The following is a 22,809-nucleotide window of genomic DNA, read 5'->3' on the forward strand; positions in this document are numbered from 1 at the left end:
CATCTTCACTATCCCAAGGCAAAGGGGTGAGCACAGCAGAATATTGGTAATGTTTGTATCTTCAGCAAACTGAGGTATCTGGTGGTCAGGATCTCTTGAAAAGATAGCAGAACCTAAGGGACAAGCTGCACAGTGGAGCTGGCAGTCACTAAAAGATTATATTAGTGGCACAACAGCTTTTATTATTCTGTTATGGAGGAAAGATCAGCACAGTATATGATCAGTATGGCTGCACTGGGCTCCTAAAGACTTGAAAATCAAAAAGGTTGAGCAAAAAGTGGGGAAAAATACATGTGAATAAGAAGTCAGGTTGTAGCCATACTGGTCTAGAGCAGGGGTAGGCAACCCCCAGCACAAGTGCCAAAGCGTGGCACTTGAAGGCATTTTTTCTTGGCGCACGTGCTTTGGGGCAGATGGCATGGAAGGGGCCAGGGCTGCACTGCTACAACAGGGATCAGGGCCCTCATGGCTCCCCCACCATCTGCCCTGACACACTGGTATCTTACAGGTCGAGTTTGCAGGTGTTTTTGGCACTCTGCCCAAAAACAGTGCTGACTCGTGGTGTAGAGGCAAAAGGAATCAAAACTCAGAGGTGATGCCTTTTATTAGACCAACTAGATATTTGCAGACAAATTATTGTATTCATCTGGAAGTTGAGAATAAGGATAAATACACAAAACAATACAAGCAAATAGGGATCAAATCAGGAGGCTTAAGGTACAGCTATCAAGAGACAAAAAGCAATGAGGAAAGGTTTTATGAATACATTATAAGTAAGAGGCGGGCAGGGAAGTCAAAGCCCGTTATTTTCTGGAAAAAGAGAGCAAATTAATGGATACGGAGAATTCTGTAGTATTTGTTGCCTTTTGCTTTAATGTTAACCCAGAAGGTCAGTTGGGACCAGATTCTTGTGGTAAATAATTTTACCAAGAGGATAGGAACCCACACCAGAAAAGGGAAAGAATAAATTAGAGCAAGGGGTGTCCAACCTTTCTGAATGTGGGGCCAGATCATGAACTTATCACCCAAAGGGCTGGCAAGCCATATTCAAAGACCTCACAGGAAGTGGTGTCATCAGGAAGTGATGTCACATGACCTTTGACACCAACGAAGGTCTCAAGAATATATGAAAGGGTCAAGAGCAAATTTTAAAGTGGGTTCTCCTTTAAAGGAGAAAAACATATAACTGGCTTTTCTCTTGTGGGCTGGCAGAGTTCCAGCCTGCAAGGGGCTACTTGGGGCCCCCCCACGCACCGGGGCACTGGGGTCTGGAGGTAGGAGCAGTGAGGGACACCGGGTCGGGACTGTGAAAGGCAGGGACCCCCCACATGCACACAGGTGCCGGGAGCCCACAGTCACCAGCCTGGCCTCGGGGGAGGCACAGTCTTCCCGCCCCGACCCCGACTTGGCCTGGCCCTACTGGGTAGAAGGCGGCAGAGGCAGACGATGAGGGTGAGCCTGGCCTCCGTACCACCTCCGTGGGCCCGCATCGCCATGCGGGGCTGGAGGGAGCCAGAGCGAGGGCCGGGGCCAGGCGGCACCTTGGGGTTCAGCAAGTGCAGGCTGTGCCCGAGCCTGGGGCCACCCCGCGTGGCCCCCCAGGAATGAAAGTAAACCATGTTTACTTTAGTTTCCCATCGCAGCACCGTGGGCCACAGAAAATGCCTTGGTGGGCTGCATGTTGGACAAGCCCGAGTTAGAGAATGAAAAGATCTTTTCAAGTTCATGGGGCCTAGTGAAATTCACTCTGAACTGTCATGAGCCCTGTTACATTTTGGAAGTTTGCAGTGTGTCATGAATGTTTTCCTGTATTTTACTGTACTGATATGACACATGCAGTCTCATTGGAAATTCAACATTATCCTGTATCAATTTGTTACTGTTATCACTATATAATTTACATTATGCTGTCTGCATTTGTCTTTATGGCTTTAGTCAAGGAAAGGGAATGGGCAGAATGGCTAAATTTCTCTTGCTACTGTGACTGCAGGACAAGAAGAATTTCCACACCCAGATACAGGCAGAATGGGTTGGGCCCAAGGCATTGTCTGCCTGTAAAGGGGAAATCAACTCTGTTGCAGCAAAGGCATCTGAAGAATGGCCCATCCAGCCAAAGGTATGCCAGGTACCTCGGGCAAACCAGAACCTTCTAGAGAGGACTGGGGTTGGGGAGGCAGATGGTTGGAAGGAGTCAGACAGATAGCTGCAGGCTGCAAAGGGTCAGAGACACTCCAATGGCCAGGGCTGGCAGAAATCAGCAGGAGGCTTGACTTCTGGTGATGCTGGCAAGACTCTCAGGACAGCTACAGTCTATCTAGATGACAGGGTAAGGACCTCTTCTTGTTTTCCTTTTCTATCTCTAAATCTATAGTCAGTTTTGCTCATGTCATCCTTGTATCCTGTGTAATAAACCTTTTTTTGTTGTTTGGCCGCTTACTGATTGCAGGTGGAAGAAGTGATTTCTAGGCACGTAATATTCCAGGCTAGCCCTCTCTACAGAGAGGGGGGCCTAAAAAAAATTCTTTCATAACCAATGAGGCAGCCGCTTGGGGCACATTGATTCCTGCATTGCAGCTGCAGGGTCTGGTACAATGGCAGTGGAGCTGAGGTTCACTGGGGTAAGGAGCTACCTCAGGGCACCCGCAGTCTGTACCTTGGTGCAAGTGACAGCACCAGAGGGAGAAACTCAGGGCTCAGACTAGGGGCCTCCTGTGGTTGGGTTTGTGACATGAAGTACCTAAGGATCTGGTCAAAGCAATATCTGAACAATTGGGATTTATTGTTAAGAACCACGTGAGAATAGCAGAGATTCCAGAGGACTCGAGAACAGCAAATATAGATTCCATCTTTAATGGGGTAGGAGAGGAGGAAGAGGACACAGTCACTCCCCTGTGAACTATAGCTAGGCTCGGTAATCTTCTGACCTCGAATGATACCAGAGCACACCGTGAATTTACAAGCACCTAAATAATTATAAAGAGAGAAGGGGCTGGGGTGGTGTGGGTGCTAAATTGATAGCCCAGAGTTTGCAAGTTTGAGGCCATAGCAAAAGTGCTCGCAGCACAGCCTAGTCAGATTTCAACAAATGTGCATATTCTGCTAAATGCCTTGTCACAAGGGCATGAGAAAAGAAAGAAGGATAAGGGGAGAGAGAGAAAAACTTGGAATATCTACTACAGGCATTGTCAATCTAATTTCCTTCTTGGACAAGCCAGCAGACAGTGGATAAGAGGAAGCAATAGATGTTATCTGTCTTAGCTTTGGTTAGGTTCTTGGAGCTGACCCATGGTATTCTCAACAGCAAACTAGAAAATGTGGTCTAAAAGAAATTACCATCAGGTTTCATAGTTTCTAGGGTAAGAAGGGACCTGAGCAGATCGTCAAGTCCGACCCCCTGCCATGGGAGGAAAGAGTACTGGGGTCAAACAACCCCAGCAAGGCGTATATCTAGCCTCCTCTTAAAGACCCCTAGGGTAGGGGCCAGCACCACTTCCCTTGGAAGTTGGTTCCAGACCCTAGCTGCCCTGACCGTGAAGTAGCGCCTCCTGATGTCTAACCTGAATCTACCCTCTGCCAGCTTGTGACCGTTATTCCTGGTCACTCCTGGCAGTGCTCAGGGGAACAGGGACTTCCCCAGTGCCTGCTGGTCCCCCCTGACTAGTTTGTAACAGGCCACTGGATCCCCCCTCAGCCTTCTCTTGTGGAGGCTGAACAGGTTCAGGTCCCGTAACCTCTCCTTGTAGGTCCTGCCCTGCTGCCCCCTGATCGTGCGGGTGGCCCTCCTCTGGACCCTCTTCATGTTGTCCACTTCCCTCCTGAAGTGCGGCGCCCAGAACTGGACGCAGTACTCCAGCTGTGGCCTGACCAGCATCACATAGAGGGGGAAGATCACCTCTTTGGACCTGCTCGAGATGCATCAGTGGATGCGTGACAAGGTCCGGTTGGCCTTCCTGACTGCATCCCCACGCTGCCAGCCCATGTTCATCTTGGAGTCAATGATGACTCCAAGATCTTTTTCTACCTCTGCACTGACGAGAAGGGAGTTCCCCAGCCTGTAGGTATGCTGCTGGTTCTTCCTCCCCAGGTGCAGCACCTTGCATTTGTCAGTGTTGAATCCCATCCTATTCTTGTCCGCCCACCCCTATAAGCTGTCTAGGTTCAATTGCAGCCTATTCCTCCCTTCTAATGTGCCCACATCCCCCCACATCTTAGTGTCATCAGCAAATTTGAACAAGGTGCTTTTTACCCCCTCGTCCAAGTCACTGATGAAGATGTTGAACAGTGTGGGCCCAAGGACCGAGCCCTGGGGGACCCCACTGCCCACATCCCTCCAGGTCAAAAATGACCCATCCACCACTCTCTGGGTGCGGCCCTCCAGCCAGTTGGTGACCCATTTGACTGTGTGGGTGCCGACACCACAGTCCCCCAGTTTCTTAATGAGAACGGGGTGAGAGACAGTGTCTAAGTTCTTCCGGAAGTCCAGGAAGACGATGTCCACTGCTACCCCTGCGTCTGAGGATTTGGTGACCTGGTCGTAGAAGGCCACCAGGTTGGTCTGACAGGACCTGCCTCTAATGAACCCGTGTTGGTTGCCCCTAAGCATAATCTCCCCCACTGGCCCCTTGTGGACAGAATAATTATCTCAAAAAGCTTGCCCAGGATTGAGGTAAGACTAACTGGCCTATAGTTTCCCGGGTCCTCCTTCCTCCCCTTTTTGAAGATGGGAACCACATTGGCCCTCTTCCAGTCCTCTGGCACCACATCAGAGCCCCACGAGTGCTCGTACAGCCGTGCCAGGGGTCCCGCAATCACCTCAGCCAATTCCCTCAGCTCTCGGGGGTGGAGATCGTCCAGACCAGCTGATTTAAATACGTCCAGTCCCTCCAGACGTTCCCTGACTAGTTCCTCACAAACTCTTGGCCTGGGTGTGCCTCCCCTGGTGTGTAAGGGGGGCCCAAAGGCGGGGGGGGGACTGTTCCAGTCCCTGCTCAGGAAAATGGAGGCAAAGAAATCATTAAATATGTTAGCTTTGTCATCTAGTGTGATGACCTAATTTCCTAGCGTGTCTTGCAGGGGCCCCACGTTACCCAGAACCTTCTTTTTGCCCTCTTTTTATTTAAAAAAGGACTTCTTGTTGTCCTTGATCTAGGAAGCTAGTCCCAGTCCCATCTCTGCCTTGGTTTTCCTGACTGCCCCCCTGCATTCCCCAGCAACCGCAGTGTAGTCCTCCCTGGTGATGGCCCCTCCCTTCCATTGGGTGTGCACCTCCCTTTTAGCTAGGAGACATTCCCAGATGCTTTTGGTGAGCCATGGGGGCTTTTGCGCCCTCTTGCTCCTTTTGATCCGTGTTGGGATTACCTCCCTTTGGGCTTGGAGGATCGTATCGTTAAGGAGCGACCACTCTTCTTGGACACCTGGCTCCCCTCCCCTCCGGGACCTCAGTGCTTCCCCAGCTATTCCCCTTAGCTCATTGAAGTCCGCCCTCCTGAAATCTAGGGCTGCTGCCTTGCTGCAGGCCTTTACCACCTTGCACTGGATGGTGAATCCCAGCAGGCAATGATCGCTGTCACCCAGGTGGTCGAGCACCCGCAGACCCCTCACCAGGTCATCGCCGGTGGCCAGCACCAGGTCCAACAAGGCATCTCCCGTGGTGGGGCTGTGCACCTCCTGGCTCAGATGGAGGTCCTGCATTCTGGCTAGGAATCTACGTGAGCGGTCAGACTTGGCTGATTGCTCTTCCCAGCAGATGTCTGGAAGGTTCAGGTGGCTGTACAAGTAGTTGAAAAGCCACTCGGATCATAGTTATCAACTGTTTAGCTCAGTGACTTGGATGATGGAACAGAGTGTGCATCTATAAAACTTAAGAAGGCAAGGCAGAATTGCATCTTATCAACTAACTGGTTCAGAGAAGCCTAAGTTTTCATAGGCAACAGCATGCCATGTTAGACGCATGTTTTTCCAGAGGGGTCCATCTTCCCCTGCACTGCTCTGAGCCCATTGCTGCAGCCAGACATGGACCTCAAGAACAGCAGCCCTGGATCTCAGTGCTCTTATTTCTTACTGGTGACTGGCTTCTGTTCTCGCAGCTAATCTGGCTTTGCAGCTGGCCAGGGTGCAAACAGTCATTTTTGATTTTAACAGAGTGTGCTAGCTTCCCGGGTTTGACAGCTTTTCCCGGACAAGTGGTAACTATAACTAGCAAAACCATGGCCCACAGCTAACCTTTCACCCTGCAATCAGTTTGCAGCTCTGAAAAACTCAAGCAAGCAACAAAGTCTCCTTATCAAAGAAAACATAGTGAGTTTTGAAACAAAACAATGTGTAGTCAAATGTGGGCAGCTCTGCTGACTTATTCCAGCACTTTACATGGGCACGTTGCCCAAGGCAGTGTAATATGATCCACCTTACCTTTTGTCCTGATCAAGATGCTAACAAATAATCATGTTGTTTGATCTTCCCATAGACAAAGTACCCTCAGATCTCTTATTTTCCCATTTACAGATTAGGGAAAAGGTCTTTCAGCAAACGCTGTGATGGATAGTCACACAGACGGTTCTGGTTTAATTTGCAGGGATTACAATCATCCCCAATAATATGCTTTAATATGAGTGATTTATTTAGGATCATATCAAGTGGAAGGTTCCTTGGGTGTCATGTCACTGACAGAGATAACTCGACATCAACTGTCCAATTGCTGGGGCTATACTCAAAATTCTTAATGGATCTCTTAATTGGCAGTCTACGTTCCAGTGTCTGGACTCAAGATGTCTTCAAAAAAGGTCTTCAAATGTTTCTACCTTTTGCACTGTGGCTGACTACTTTTCATTAAACTGTCAAATCATTTTGAAGGTTGTTATTTACTAGAACTGAATTTGGGGTTTGTCATGTCAGTGGGCAGAGCTGACTGGAGAGAATTTAATTATTCATTAGGGCAAGGAAGATATTAGTTAAAATGGTACAGCTGTTGTTTAAATTTCAAACAAGAAACAGCGCTTGGAAAGAAGTGTTGTGAATGGCTTGGAAAAAATAGTTTTGGTCATCTTATACCAGGGTGCATGGTTCCTTTTTCCCTTCAGGAAAAAATGTCACTGCCTTTTTTTTGTATATGCCAACAAGATTTTAACCACTTCCTAATGGAGCAGATTAGCTACAGTATTTGGGCATGAAGTTTGATATTTTGTCTTCCTGATCTTGAAATAGATTCTACTGTCATGTAAAAGGAGATATTTTCCAACTCACTCCCTGGGCTGCATAGTAAATACCTTTAGGAAACAGTTACATGGGATAGCCTACACTCCCGTCACTTCTACTCAGCGTGATCTTTCTGTGCATATTGATTGTTTGTTTTCACTGCAAGAGCCCTGAGTTTCCACTTTGTACTTAGCAGCGTCCGATTTTTCAGCCACATCATATTATTCTATTGCAGTCTTAGTAAAGAGAATTTAAAAAATGCCAACATGTAATAATTGGCACTTCACTCTGAGCATCTCAAAGCTCTTCATGAATATCAGTGACTCAAAAAACATAAATCACCCAGAGGAGGAGTTTTGACTCCCACAAACTTCACCAGACTAGGATATCACCCAATCGAAAAAGAGCTAAGAATCCATTTTTATTACCAAGGTTGAGGGTTAGTTTGTTGCAAGATTCATGTGAGATGAATTGTATTCCTAACGTCTGGTTATCTTTAATTAATTACTTCAGTGTTCCTAGCTGTGACTGCAGAACAGTTGTCATTAAGCAAATCGGAAGACTTGAGTGAAGCGGAATACAATCAAGAGCTTCTGGGCCCTATAAAAGTCAATGGAAGCTATTCATTTCCTGAGGCAGCAGAACAAGGCCTTTGGTATGCAAGACATGTGTACATTCCTAGAGGTTTATGAAAGGTCTCTGTATTTCCTGCCTCTAGAGGGCCCCCTGTTACCTTTTGGCAAAAAGAACTATTAAAAAATGTTCTGAAAAGGCTTTTGGCAGCACCCACTGGCAAAGGCTATTAAAAAAGCACTCACGACCAGAGTTGCTTTCATTTTTTTTTCCTGCCTTTCAGTATGTTACTGGAATCTTGAATGGAAAATGTTTCCCTACAACACTAATACCTTCCTGCCTGCATGGAGTGTTGTGCTAAGACTACTAGTGAGGACAGTGATCCTGGCATCAATGCTTTTTCATAAAAGGTAGACAGAAACAACCCAGTAGTTTCCACCCAACAGCTAGAACTGGGTTCTGTAATGCATTCTAAAACATTGCCAAACCAGTTCAATATCCTGTTTCTGGCAACAGGGAAAGCTTCAGAGGTTTTCCTTCTTTTTCAGGAAACCCCACAGATGGCAGGTAGGGTGATAACTTGCCATCGGACCAAATTTTTTCCAGCTATTAATTAAAGTTTGGTTTAAAACCTGGAGTGTTCGGCTCATACTCTGTTTCAAAGCTGTTGGTTATCTTTCAGCGGTCCCTCTTAGCTCTAGATGTCACCTACCTTCCCCTCCAAATCCAACTTTGAATCTTACCTTGCTCCTTGTTTGAGGTAGGGTTCCAGAAATGGGCACTCCTTTCTTATGGGGTCATTGATTGTGACTCAGTAGATCAGGCTGAATCCCATGTTCACTCAGAGCATGGGTTTAGCCTCTTAATTTCATATTGAGGAAAGACAACACATCTTCCACAGATGTATGACACTATCTGAGGTACAGAATGATATTTTTTGAGCATTTACAAATAAACCCCTTAATTATTTCTTGAATTAAAAACTGGGTCCTCAAAGAAAGTAGGATCCTCCATCAGTTTGGGTAAAAAAGAAGAGACTAGATTAACAATGGAATAAAAGAATCTTCATACTTTGTATATAATTAAAGACAATTGAAATCTTACACAAAGCTTATGCCTGAAAAAAAAAGATATACTTAAGCTAAGTTTTTAATGATGGATCTTCTTGTTATTTTCTATTTAGTCTATAGACAGGCTCAGGTAAATTAAAGTGGGGTCATTGTGATATCAGAGGTAATTCAGTCAGTCTCAACCCTTTTTCTCAATAGTATGCAACTCTCCATTTGTTGGAATGACTTTGGTATGGGGAAGATTGGACACTTGTTTTCTTTGACAGATTAACTGGTCCAATAATTACTACTTAGAGGTTCTGTTTGCATACTAGTTCACACATCAGTGCTTGAAAGGATCCCTTGGGTACTGCTATGTCATACTGGAGAAGGTGAGAAAGGAAAGCAGAGGGAGTGTGGGATTATCTCTGCTTGCCCTCCCTTCATTAATGGTCACCATTAATACTACCTTCTAAACCAATAACATTTGCAAATAAGGGAAGGACCAAATTCACTAACGCACTGCAGGTGCTGTAGCATGTCAGCAAAGCTGGCCTTAAGAAATGTCTTGGCATGCACTCATTCCTTCAAAATGTTAGAAATATCATGTGGTATGTATTAGGATTTTCATTGTGTGTCTTGTTTAGTGTCCATGCATTATTTTGTTAATGACTTTTAAAAGCTAAGGTAATTCCAAGACAAGATAATGTTAAATGAAATTAAAACTGGAAGTATACATCAGCAACAAAGGGTAAAAAAACAAAAACCCAACAACAATAGGGCTGTTGAAATTGTTCCAAAAGCAAATGTTGAAAACCCAGAAAATTCAGAATGAAGGTTATACTTAAGTTCCAATATGTTACACTGTTAAGGAACCCAAAAGACTTTTACTTTACCCTGTAGTGATGTATAGTATACTGGTTACAATTAAGGTATTTAAATGTTTGTAGTCCTATATCAGTGTCTTTAAAAACAAATTAATCTAGATTTTGTCTGGGCCCCTGGCAGACATTAATCATGCGATAGGATCTGAGGAGTTTTATTCTAGATCCCCCAAAAAAGGTCATCCTACCATGCTAGACATCCAGGATCTAGTATGGTAGGAAGTATGGCAGTTGGGATCTGGGATAAAGTTCTTCAGATCCCATGATGTGTCTGCTCAATATAGGCAGCTGGGAACCTATATGTGTTGCATGTACAGCTGGCTAGACATGTGCTGGGAGTAGGGGTCAGGAAGCTCCATGTAACTTATTCAAATTAAAGTACTATGTAAGCCAGCCACAAAGTTCCATGTTTCATCTTTGTGGCTGGTTTGCCATTTTTATTGTATGATTGATTGATTGAACATGTGGCATGCTATCTGCACTTCTTTCTTGAGGGTTAGCACTGTGTGAGGTCTTAACTATCTTAAATGTGCATATATTTCTTTAATATGCTTATTTTTTTTAGTTTAACCTTAATTCTAACCATCCTAGTTTTGTCATGCTTGCTTTTGAGATAATTACAGCATCCTGTTACATTATTTACCCTGATATTAGTAATATGCATTGTCAAATTTAACTTACTGTAATGTAGTTTTTGTTTGGAAAGTCTAGATAGAGAAGCAAAGAGCTAGGTAAGATTAAGCATTCAAAGACTTGAGGAACCTTTCTTAATCTAGTTTGGAAAAAGTGAATGAGAAAATCTATTGAAAATACCAGTGGAAGAAGTGCTCTTAAGCTTCCCCGATTTTGTTTTCTCCCATCTTGCTAGTTTGCTTTATAGTGGAAGGATATATTGCATAAGTGTGTGCACCCTCAAAAAATTATTTTCTAACATTTTGGTTTTTAATTAAATTTAAAATCAATGAGCTCTTCTCTAAAAGCAATCAGCTGAGCCAGGATGTGCATTAGTAAGCTAATGGTGAGTGTTCTGTATAGCTGAATGCGCTGTCCTTTAGACACTCTCTAGGAGTCGCCTCACTTGGAGCACTTAATATTAGCTCTGCCAAAGCACTCTGTATCCTCCCATTGCTTCCTTTGGGAGACTGCTTCATAGACTAATAGATCTTACTGTCAGGAAGTATTTCCTGCAATTCAGCTTTTATGTTGCCATTCTCAATTTAATCCCATTATAGATAACTGTAGCTTCTTGTGCCACTCTAAAAATTTATGCACTATATTACTTCATAAGTGGGAGAGAATCACTCCATTTTGCACTCCTCAGTTAAAAATCTACTAGAACTCAGTTTTCAGTGACTGTCCCATGGGAATATTTAATGTCTTTTAGACCTCCCAGGGTTGCTCTATGGCAGGGAGATTGGGAGCTGACTAGCATACATCCAGCAATAAATAAAACTACTGGAGCTTGGAATGCATCAGTGATCCATGTACGCATCTCTGACATGCACAAAAGCTGGTAGCTAGTGAAAATGGAGCCAAGCTTCCAAGAGCTCACAGGAAGATATGAAGCTACACAATACATTAGTTGAGATGTCATGGGGAGATGGACTAGGGAAGAGTAAAAAAGACCTCCAGGGCTGCTGCTTGCAGTGAAAAGCTTCTAGAATGTAACCACACAAAAAGAGCCAGCAAGCTGCCTGGCTTGGGGTGGTGATGTCTGCTACAGTCGAAACTCCCACCAACTGTAGAGAGGTGGGTACACAGGAAAGAGCCACAGAGAGTGTTTCACAGGGATCTGTTGTTTGGTGTCTCGAATTATATCTGTGTTGTTGGCTACCATCTACTCAAAGGGGGTTAACCTTTCAGACTTGCTTTCAGATATTTTGCCTGTTCTCATCTCTCCCACCTGTACTTGTAGACCTAGGGTGAGCAATTATTTGGGCTAGAAGGCCACTTAGAGCTTTGGTGACTTGTTGAGCGCCAGGGGGGTGGGGACCAAGGAGATATCAGCTGATCCTATCTGACCCACCAGCTGCTGCCCGGAGCCTAAGGAGGGAGGGCTGCACCCCACACTGCTCTCCTCTGCTCTGCCACAGCTGGGGCTGGGCCGTGCAACACACAGACTCCTCTGTCCCCCAGCATCCATCCTTTCCCCTCCCCCCCACCAGTTTCCTGTTGGCACTGTACAGTCCTGGCACCATGGCAGCCAGCAGCCAGACCTGCACGGGACAAGGCACGATGCAGTGTGCTGAGTAGCCATTCCACCTGCTCACCCACCCACCTTGGAGGAAAGTTGGGAGTGGCTGCTCCAGGCCGAGCCCCCCACAACCCCCACTGCAGCCAGTACCAGCTCATCTCCTAGTGGTGCCACGGTGGCAGCAACTCACTGCAGCAGGTGTTTGTGTTAGAAATGGAATATTGTTAGAAATGGAGTATTGTTAGAAATGCACAGCTTGCATCTTGCACCTGATAAGAAAGAAACACTGCCAAGGACTTTTTTCCTTGCCCAGCCTTGCCACAGCTTTTCTTATACTAAATCGCAGACTCTCCCCCAGCTTCTCCCTAGCCTTTCTCATGCAGATTACAGAAGCTGGAATTCAACTGACTGTGTCCTTGAAAGGGGGGGGGGTTAAACTCTTGGTGACCTATAGTAGTCTCTGAGCATGCTTAATTAGCTGATGCATATTTACCTCTCCGCCCTGCATACTTAAGTAGTTAATTATAATATACCTGCGATGTATGTAGTGATGTAACCACATGTATGCTTGTATGAAACGGAAGTGAGCTGTAAGAGTTCCTGTTTCTGCACACGTGCCCAGGAGGAAAAAGATAAATACAGCCTGCAAAATTCCTTGGTGGGTTCAGAGTAATCTGAGTTTTTGACTCTGCTCTGACCCTATTTGCAAATACACCTTTTGTGCCATCTAATGAGTGTGTGTCTGTGATTTTGGTGGCCTCCAGAGAAACGAACCGCTTTAAGCATCAATTTGGCACCCCAGATGGGACGTCTCTGGATCACCTCAGGGCTCAATGACAAGATCGTCTCTGCCACCATGGGGAGTGCGCACCAAGCCACCTTTTTGGGCTCACCCAGGGGGTTTGAGACGTGAGTCGGGGTACCCAAGAGATTAAAGGCTCCTGTGCAAAATTTTTGGTTTCTGAGGACGCCAGACACACATTCCGGCATTCTGATTGAGATCTCTGGGGTATCTGAGTGAGTATATGAATTCCCTTGCCCAATTTGGTCTGGATCCAGGAACAAAGACGCGTTCGATTTGGTTTAATACTGGGAAATTTTCGGCCTGGTATATGCGAACCGTCTGTAACTAGGATTTTTTGGTATTTGGTGTGCGTTGGACGCACTTTTGTGGGCATATGGGTGCGGGTCGCTCCCGTGTAGAAAACTCGGATACGCCTTTAAGTTATATATTACAAAACTTCAGTAAATTTGGAAAGCAGGCAGATTATGGAGTGAAGATGAAAAAGGGTGATTTAATTAAGTTTTGTCAACTTGAGTGGCCAACATTTGGGGTCCACTGGACCCCAAAAGGATCCTTTGTAGTAAAAGAAGTGATAGCTATCCATGAAATAGTTATGCAGAACGGATATTGGAATCAATTTCCTTATATCGATTGTTGGTTGTGGGTGGTTCAAAATCAGCCATCTTGGATTAAGAAATGCTTAGTAAAATCTCATGTGATGGTTGTTAAAGGAAAGACTCGAGGAGGACCGCCTGTACTCCCTGAGTCTAATGGGGGGGGGAATTCTGAATTGGCTGAGTATCGGACCCGCTCTCCAGTCACCCTGTCAGGTAGCGAGGATGAATCAGACACCTCCTCAGGATCCAGTCCCTCTGCACCACCGCTCCCTCCCTCAGGGAAACCACCACCGGCATATCAAAGCATACCTAATGATTCAGAGCGTGAGCCTCAGCCAAGTGCCCCATCTGAATCAGGGAATAAGGGCTATTATTTGCGCAAGACTGTAGAATCACAGCCGGTGCTGAATTGCCCAATGCGAGAGGTTATCGGAGGGGGGGGCAATGCAACTTTTGTCTACACCCCATTTAGTACTTCAGATTTATTTAACTGAAAGAATCAGAGCCCCTCTTTTCGTGAAGACCCTGAAAAGATGAGGGACCTGTTTCAATCTATTGGACAAACCCATCGACCCACTTGGGCTGATGTCCAGATGATGCTTCAAACCCTCCTGACCCCGGAGGAGAGGAGATTAGGGAGAGGAGGGATGGCAGAGTGCATTGCAGCAGCCAGGGTAGAAGCGGAGGGAGCTGCTGGTTGTACCTTGCGTGATACCTGCCCTGTTGAGGAACGGAGATGGGATAATCATACTGCAGAAGGAAGAGAGCTGAGTGCACGGTATCTGGGGATTATAGTGAAAGCAATGGGGAAGGCAGTGCCTCCGGTTACTAATCTGTCTAAATTGTATGAAGTGAGACAGGGAAGAGAAGAGGATCCCTCAGCTTTCCTCGGGAGGCTGTATGAGGCATTCCGCAGGTTTTCAGACCTAGATCCAGACGCCCCAGATAATCAACGCATGGTAAATCTTTTGTTTATTGGTCAATCCGCTGCTGATATTCGTAAGAAGTTACAGAAAACTAAGGGAGGTGCTGGGAAACCCATTTCAGAGCTGGTGGAAATTGCATATAAGGTATATGGGAATCGTGAGCATATGCAGGAGTGCAAGGAGGATAAAAAGGCTCAGCGACAGATGGCAGTGCTGGCAGCTGCTATAACTGGAGGTAACCCTGGAAAGGCTGGGATGCAGAAAGGGAAAGGAGAAAGAGTGGGAGCAGACATTTGTGCTTACTGCAGGCAGAAAGGACACTGGAAGAGGGAATGCCCAAAGTTAAAGGAGAAGAGAGAGGGTGAACCAAGAGGTCACCTCATGCGGGCAGAGGAAAAGGTTGAGGACACAGAATGAAGGGGACGGGGATCTAAGACCACTACCCTTCGGGTTGGAGCCCGAGAAGATCCCATGGTAACCATTAGAGTTGGTGGCAAAAACTTTGAAGCCTTGGTGGATACTGGGGCTACATTTTCAATGATTCCAGAAAACCCCCCCTGTGCAGGAACTAGTGAACAGCATGTACTTGTGGAAGGGATTGAGGGAACGCAATCCCAACTCCCTGTTTGTAAACCACTCCTCACCGAAGTGGGGGACCATTTGCTTGAGCACTCCTTTGAATATTCTCCAAGTTGCCCGGTTGCACTACTTGGGCAGGACCTACTCACAAAATTGCAAGCTGAGATATTTTTCAGAGACGACCAGATGGTGGTCCAGCTACCTGTCAAGCAGAGCTCGAACTATCAGATGGCTCTCCTGGAGGACCGACGCCCTGTAGTAAGTTCTGAAGATCACATGACTGGAGTAGACCCTTCGGTATGGGCTGATGGAACCCCTGCACGAGCTAAGTCGGTCTCCCCGGTAAGGATCATACTCAAGGATGGGGAGGGGTCCGTTCGGGTAAAGCAGTATCCACTCAGCCGAGCGGCCAGAGCTGGACTCAAGCCGTTAATAGAGAAATACAAGAGGTGCGGATGGCTAGTGGAAGGGTCCTCACCCTACAACACCCCCATTCTTGGAGTGCCGAAGGCAGATGGGGTCTCATACAGACTGGTCCAAGACCTGCGAGCAGTAAATAAGAAGGTCCTTTCAGACCATCCTGAAGTCCTAAACCCACACACGACTTTGACACAAGTACCGGGGGAAGCTGAAATATTTTCAGTGCTAGATTTGAAAGATGCTTTCTTCTCCATTCCCCTTCACCGAGAGAGTCAAAAATTGTTTGCTTTTGAATGGGAGGATCCAGATACTTTCCATAAAGCCCAACTCATGTGGACAGTTCTTCCACAAGGATTCATAGCAGCCCCCCATATTTTCGGACTTGCCCTTCAGAAGGACTTGGAGGAGTGGAAGGGATCACACCCCGCAGTGACTCTCCTCCAGTATGTGGATGACCTGCTAGTTGCAAGCCCAAACTTGCAACTCTGCGAGGAAGCCACCAGGTCACTGCTAAACACTCTAGGGGAAAAAGGATATAAAGTCTCTAGAGAGAAAGCCCAAATATTTCAGCCTCAAGTTACATTTTTGGGATATAAGCTCTCAAAAGGAGTCAGAGCCCTGAGTGCAGATCGCATACAGGCAATCCAAAGTCTAACCTCACCTAAGTCACCCAAGGAGCTGCGGGCATTCCTAGGGCTAACTGGGTTCTGTCGACTATGGATACCAGATTATGGTGGGAAGGCCAGACTGCTGTATGACTCACTGACTAAGGAGAGTCTCACTAAATGGAAATGGAATAAAGAAATGCAGCATGCCTTTGATCTGCTTAAAGCAGCATTAACCCAGCCCCCTGCCCTGGCCATCCCAAATAGTAAAAAGCCATATCGACTGTATGTTCATGAGAATCAAGGGGTCACATCAGGGGTGCTGACACAGCCATCGGGCCCAACCTGGAGACCCGTGGGATATTACTCAAAGGTTCTAGATCCGGTTGCACTCAGGTGGCCAGCCTGTCTTCGGGCTGTGGCAGCCACAGCAGTGGTTGTTGAAGAAGCCAGAAGATAGTCATGGGTGCGGATATGGAAATACACACCCCACATGGAGTTCCCCAGATTCTAGGGACTGAGGGAGGAAACCCCTCCAGACCATCATGGTATGAGATATTTTTGCTCTCTAATCCAGGACTTACTTTCAAACATACTACAGCCTTGAACCCTGCAACCTTGCTGCCGGAGCCAGGGAAACCGACGCATGACTGCCTTGAGGTCCTGAATCAAACCACACAGGTGCGGCCTGATCTTGCTGAGGACCCAATTGAAGACCCAGATACTGAATACTTCGTAGACGGCTCCAGCTCTGTCATCGATGGAAAAAGACGAACAGGATGTGCAGTGGTAACCTTGGATAAGGTAGTATGGAGGGAGTCATTGCCGAGCTCATGGTCGGCACAGGCTGCGGAACTCACTGCGCTCACCCGAGCATTACAGCTGGGGACAGGCCAGTGGGTTAATGTATACACTGATTCTCGCTATGCTTTTTCTACGGTCCATGCGCATGGACTATTGTGGAAAGAAAGGGGTTTCATTATGGCTTCTGGGAATAAAATTGCTAACGGCCCTCAGATTATCAAGCTACTAGAGGCACTCCACCAGCCTAAAGAGGTAGCAGTCATTCATGTGCGGGCCCATGGGAAGGCTGCTGAGGAAAAGCATAAGCTTGGAAATGCAAGGGCTGATGCGGCAGCAAAGGAAGCCGCATTTATTGGTGGAGGAAGTATCCAGGCAGGCCTTGTCCCATGCCATATGGCCATACGTCCGGGATTTAGTCCCGCAGTGTTCCCCTGAAGAAGATAAATTTGCACAGAAAGCTTGTGCAAAAAAGAACTCCCGGGGTGGTGGATAGTACCGGGAGGAAAGGTCATGATACCCAGGCCATTGCTTCGGGAGGTGCTGCAACAGCTCCATGCAAGAACCCATATGGGAGGCTTGACTATGGGTGATCTAGTGATCCGCCAAGCAGTAGCCCCAGGGCTATATGTAGAAGCTCAGCGTATTGCTACCAGGTGCATCACATGCCAGAAAGTAAACCCTCGAAGGAAACCCCCTGTGCCAATGGGAGGTAGACCCTGGGCAGCATACCCTGGACAAGCATGGCAGATTGATTTTGCTGAGCTCCCACGGTCCAGACATCATGGGTTTTTACTTGTCATGGTAGACCAGCTCTCTGGTTGGGTCGAGGCATGGCCCACCAGGACTGCCACTGCGGCTACAGTAGTGAAGTATTTGTTGCAGGAGATCATTCCCCGGTATTCTCTGCCTGAATCCATCCAGCCAGATCAAGGACAACACTTTGTGAGAAAGGTAGTTCAAGAAGTCGCACAAGCTCTCAAGATCACTTGGAAACTACACACACCATGGAGACCACAGAGTTCAGGACAAGTGGAACGCATGAATAGGACCTTAAAGACTCTACTCACCAAAATCTGTATTGAAGCATGCCTTAAGTGGCCTCAAGCATTGCTGCTAGCTCTTACTTGCATTCGAAACACTCCCTGACGGGGCATTAAATTAACCCCATATGAAATTATGTTTGGCAAGCCCCCTCGAGTCTTACCCCCTGGGATGTGAGAAAATGTAACTTTTGAATGAGGTAATAGCGAGCTTCATATGTACGTTATTGCTTTGCAGTCTGTCTTGTCTTCTCTTCACAGGTATGCAGCCTCCTTTCAGCGCCTGCCTTTAGACGTACCGGTACATGACTTCTGCCCGGGAGACTGGGTCTTGGTGCAGCAGTGGAAAAAGGAACCTTTGACTGAGAGGTGGGGTGGCCCTTTCCAGGTACTTCTAACAACCCACACCGCTGTAAAGATTGCCAGCCATGACCGTTGGATACACCATACCCATGTGAAACGACATCCACGAGCGTCAGAGGACACCAACTCCCAGGACGAACTCACTCCGGAAGCTGAGTCGTCCTCGGAACAAGAAGCCAGCAAGTGGAGCTGTGAACCTACTGGTGATCTCCAAGTGCGCCTGAGATGGCTTAATCAAAGTTCAGAAAATTAGACAAGAAAGTAAAAAGAAAAAGTTTAGGCTGTATTTGATCTCAAGAAAGGGAGAATATGGTGGGAATCTTAATATGCCTTGTTGTTATCTATGTAGTAAGAGAAGCAGGATTGAGCTGCCCTAGCCGCCAGCCTATATCCCCGCTTCCCCCAATTGCTCCCCCAGGGACAAATTTGTATGTTGACATGATGGAAAGAATTGCAGGTACCTTCAATCTTACCAACTGCTGGGCCTGTGGGGGACTCCGAGAGGCCGGAGAACAGTGGCCTTGGAGGGCTTTTCCTTTGGCCCCAAAATGGTTGGTAAGTGATAAGGCAGATGTTAAGAGTACTGGTCAAGAATGGGATGAGAACCGCAACTGGGATCTTTCCCAAGTGGCATTAGGAGAGTACTGTATTAGCAATAATGGTACAGGGAGGAGTTTGGGACATAGCCAGTGTACATGGACATTGAAATGGGTCCGAACATGCACTACCTGTTATGCCCTTAATTGCAGCAAGTACGCAGGTCAATGGAATTCTACTGCTGTTAAGCTCCCAAACTCCACGTGGATGAAATGTAACCCATCCACTCCACAATCATCCCTGTATGATGAAGACACCTGCTTCAAAAAGGTCAGAAGGGCAAGAGTATCACGTTTCGATCCTAACATTACAAAATGTCAGGCATATAATGAGACCCGAAGTGAACGATTCATACCTTACTTCTATAATTGGCAATGGGCGCACCCGAATGGCACAACGGCGTGGTTTAATAGATATTGGAGTGCCTCAAATGACACAAATGAAATAACCGAGTGCGAGTATAGGGATAAAGATGGCGTATGGAGATGTCAGCTTAAGTCGAGTGACCATTACACCGGCCCTTTAGGGCATAGGGACAACAAATACTATCCCCCTCTTTTCTGGTGGAACCGTGACCCCCTGGCCTTGGGAGGGGAGAACAGGGCCTTAAAAGGACATTATTGGATTTGCGGAAAGCGAGCCTATACGGTACTGCCACAAAGGTGGACAGGAACCTGCTATATTGGGGTAATTGTACCAGCTTTCTTTTTGCTACCATCTGAGGTTGGAAATAAGTTGGGAGTCTCTTTGTATGATGATTGGAAAAGGACCAAGAGAAGTATTGATGTAAGTTTGACACAGGGTGGCTCCCAAAAGTGGAAGGAGGATGAGTGGCCCCCTCAAAGGATTATTGAGTATTATGGACCAGCTACATGGGCTAATGATGGGAGTTGGGGATACTGGACACCAATATACATGCTAAATAGAATCATCAGGTTGCAGGCAGTCTTGGAAATAATTACTAACCAGACCGCCACTGCTCTCGAGTTACTGGCCCGACAGAGTTCTCAGATGAGAGAAGCCATATACCAAAATCGAATGGCCTTAGACTATTTACTCGCAGAGGATGGCGGAGTCTGCGGAAAGTTCAACCTTTCAAATTGTTGTCTCCAAATAGATGATAACAGAAAAGCAGTCTTAGAGATTGCCAAAGAGATTAGGAAAATAGCCCATGTACCAATACAAATGTGGGAAAACACATGGGATAAAGACTGGTGGTCTAATCTACTTGGAGGACCCTGGTGGAAGAAAGTAGGGTTTGTATTTTTGTGTGCTCTGACTGGTTTGATTTTTATTCCTTGCCTTACTCCCTGTCTCACTAGATTGATAACCACCACAGTTGCAGCAGTCCCCCTCAAAGCGCAGACTGTAGCAAAAGTCATGGTACTCAGAAAAATTCCTCGTAATTATCTTGATCTGCCTAAATGAAAATGGGGAGCAGAAAGCATCTTGAGGGGGGAATATTGTTAGAAATGGAATATTGTTAGAAATGGAGTATTGTTAGAAATGCACAGCTTGCATCTTGCACCTGATAAGAAAGAAACACTGCCAAGGACTTTTTTCCTTGCCCAGCCTTGCCACAGCTTTTCTTATACTAAATCGCAGACTCTCCCCCAGCTTCTCCCTAGCCTTTCTCATGCAGATTACAGAAGCTGGAATTCAACTGACTGTGTCCTTGAAAGGGGGGGGGTTTAAACTCTTGGTGACCTATAGTAGTCTCTGAGCATGCTTAATTAGCTGATGCATATTTACCTCTCCGCCCTGCATACTTAAGTAGTTAATTATAATATACCTGCGATGTATGTAGTGATGTAACCACATGTATGCTTGTATGAAACGGAAGTGAGCTGTAAGAGTTCCTGTTTCTGCACACGTGCCCAGGAGGAAAAAGATAAATACAGCCTGCAAAATTCCTTGGTGGGTTCAGAGTAATCTGAGTTTTTGACTCTGCTCTGACCCTATTTGCAAATACACCTTTTGTGCCATCTAATGAGTGTGTGTCTGTGATTTTGGTGGCCTCCAGAGAAACGAACCGCTTTAAGCATCATTGTGACCCATCCCATGTGGGCCTGGCTGTCAGTGGCCGCAGTGCCAGGTCTGCGCAGCCACAACACCAACAGGAATAGGGGTGGGGTGGGTGGAGGTGTCTGCATGCTGTGCAGCCTGTTCCAGCCTTGGCTGCAACAGAGCAGAGCAGTGCAGGGCGCAGCCCTCTCTCCTCAGGCTTTCGGCAGTGGCTGGCAGGCTGGATAGGATCAATTGGCAGATGGATATGGCCCACAGGCTGTATTTTGTGCCCCTCCCCACCCCTCCACCCCATTGTAGACTATACCATTTTTTGCTTACTACTTTGCTCTGAATTGTTTAGTTGCACATGTTCATACCCTTAATTTTCCATCATGGTTAAACTAGGCCACTGAGTATCACGATCCCTTGTTCTATTCCTCACACTTTCTCACTGTATATGCTTAACTAAATTGCTTTACAAGTATGTGCCTTCAGTTTTCCTGCCTGGGTAGGTATTTAAATTGTTCTAAGCCCTCTGGTATCTAAGAATCAGATAGAAACAACACTATTGTTGTTCCTTTTGAAAGTCTCAGACGGAAGATACTGTATAAATATGAAAAACGGGCATTTCAGTGGTAAGGTAATCTCCACATAGTTCATCAAGCTTTAAGGCTGTTTATAGCTCCTCTCATTCTCTGGTGATAAGTGTGTACATAACTAGAGATAGTTTGATGCTATTTAATAATCAGTTCCACATTGTATTCACATGTTATACATTTGCTTTGACTTTCATCAAAATCCATATGAGCCTCTCATTTGCATTGGTGATACTGCTCTTTTTTTTAACTTTTATTTGTTCATAGTATGCTCCTGCTTTGAAAGTACTTCACAGAAAGTACTTCATAGAATTCAAACTAAATTAATCCTTGCAATTCCGCTGAAGTTGATGTTTATGCATCCTTTCTTTTTAAAATGAATTTGCTAGATTAATTTTCTGTTATGATGCTTTATTATTTTGTACTTAACTTTTGTAAACTTGTCCATGTGCTCTCTTCATTTCTCTTAACCACTGTATAGGATAGAGAAAATAAATAGAAAACAATTAATTTTTTGTGATCTTTCTCTCCTCCAAAGCAGGCTTTTGCTGGCATGTAGTGCATGCACTAATACATTCTGCAAGAAAATATTATGATCTATTTAACCCAGGGATGTCCACATTTCAGCTAGTAAGCTGCTTCTGGGTGGACTTCAAAGCTATGAGTTAGCAGTCTCTTACTCCAACTACTGAGTTAATTCATATTCAGCGCAGCAATGTCAGTGGTGTTTCTCGGTGGTTAACTGACAATATGTTGGGGGTCTCAAGCCGATATTTTGAGTTCAAGTGGGCATCAGAGAGTTGACAGGCAACCTGTATTGAAGTGTTTTTCTAACTTCAGAACTTGATTTTAGTATTCTTTTAACATACATTTTACATCATTTCCTAACAGTTTTCTTAAACCTTAACTAAAAATTCTATCACATGGGATCACACTGACACCCATTTGAGACATGAGTAGGGTTGGGGTGTTCAGATTGACAGTACAGCACTACAGTGCTCTACTACTTAAGCTAACTGAGTAACTGCCACTTGAAGGAAATGGACATCTGCAAGCCATAAAGGAATGCAGACACTAAGGAATAATAGGATTATTTCCAGATACTCTAGGGAAGGGTGCTCTAGTGGTTGGTTATACAAACGTTTACCTATACTATCCCTATATTTTTCCTGGTCTCCTCCTGCTCCTGTTCCCCAGCTCCTAGCTGTCTCCACCTTGCCAGATTTCTGCCTCTCCACTTTTTTTACACACAGTTTTTCCCACAATCCCTCCCTTCTTGTTTCTTGCCCTGTTCTGCCTTGCCTCTCTCCCTCCTCCCCCAGGGAGCAATGTGTGGTAAGTTTGCACAGAATTGCAATGTGGCCTTCATAGATTTTAGCATGTAGTCCCACAGCATCCTTCCAAACATGGGTCCTACACTGGAGTGGGAGAAGAAACAGTGACAAGCGAGCAAGTAGTGGGAGAGGCTAACAGCATTTTCAGTGTGCCTGGCTGTCTAACCACGCCCCATGGAAAAAAGTAGATGGCAGACTTCCTAGTTATGAATATTATTGCCCAATGCATTATGTGCCTGCGTGGTG

The 22,809-nt window shown here is 46.0% G+C and overlaps 1 protein-coding gene across 1 annotated transcript; it reads left to right on the forward strand.

Moving 5' to 3' along the window:
- The first annotated feature begins 1,796 nt into the window (after positions 1-1,796).
- On the forward strand, positions 1,797-21,739 carry LOC149857724 (endogenous retrovirus group 3 member 1 Env polyprotein-like). Its single transcript, XM_090063513.1, has 2 exons — positions 1,797-2,326; positions 17,928-21,739. Exon 2 carries the CDS (start codon positions 18,339-18,341, stop codon positions 20,052-20,054), a length of 1,716 nt encoding a protein of 571 aa, XP_089919639.1. The 5' UTR covers positions 1,797-2,326; positions 17,928-18,338; the 3' UTR covers positions 20,055-21,739.
- Positions 21,740-22,809: the final 1,070 nt, after the last annotated feature.

This window comes from Crocodylus siamensis, chromosome 9 (genome assembly GCF_052110815.1).
Source record: "Crocodylus siamensis isolate JL-2025a chromosome 9, ASM5211081v1, whole genome shotgun sequence".
Classification (NCBI taxonomy): Eukaryota; Metazoa; Chordata; order Crocodylia; family Crocodylidae; genus Crocodylus; species Crocodylus siamensis.

Coding starts and splice junctions, on each gene's coding strand:
- LOC149857724 (XM_090063513.1), top strand. CDS start 18,339: ATGGTGGGAATCTTAATATGCCTTGTTGTTATCTATGTAGTAAGAGAA.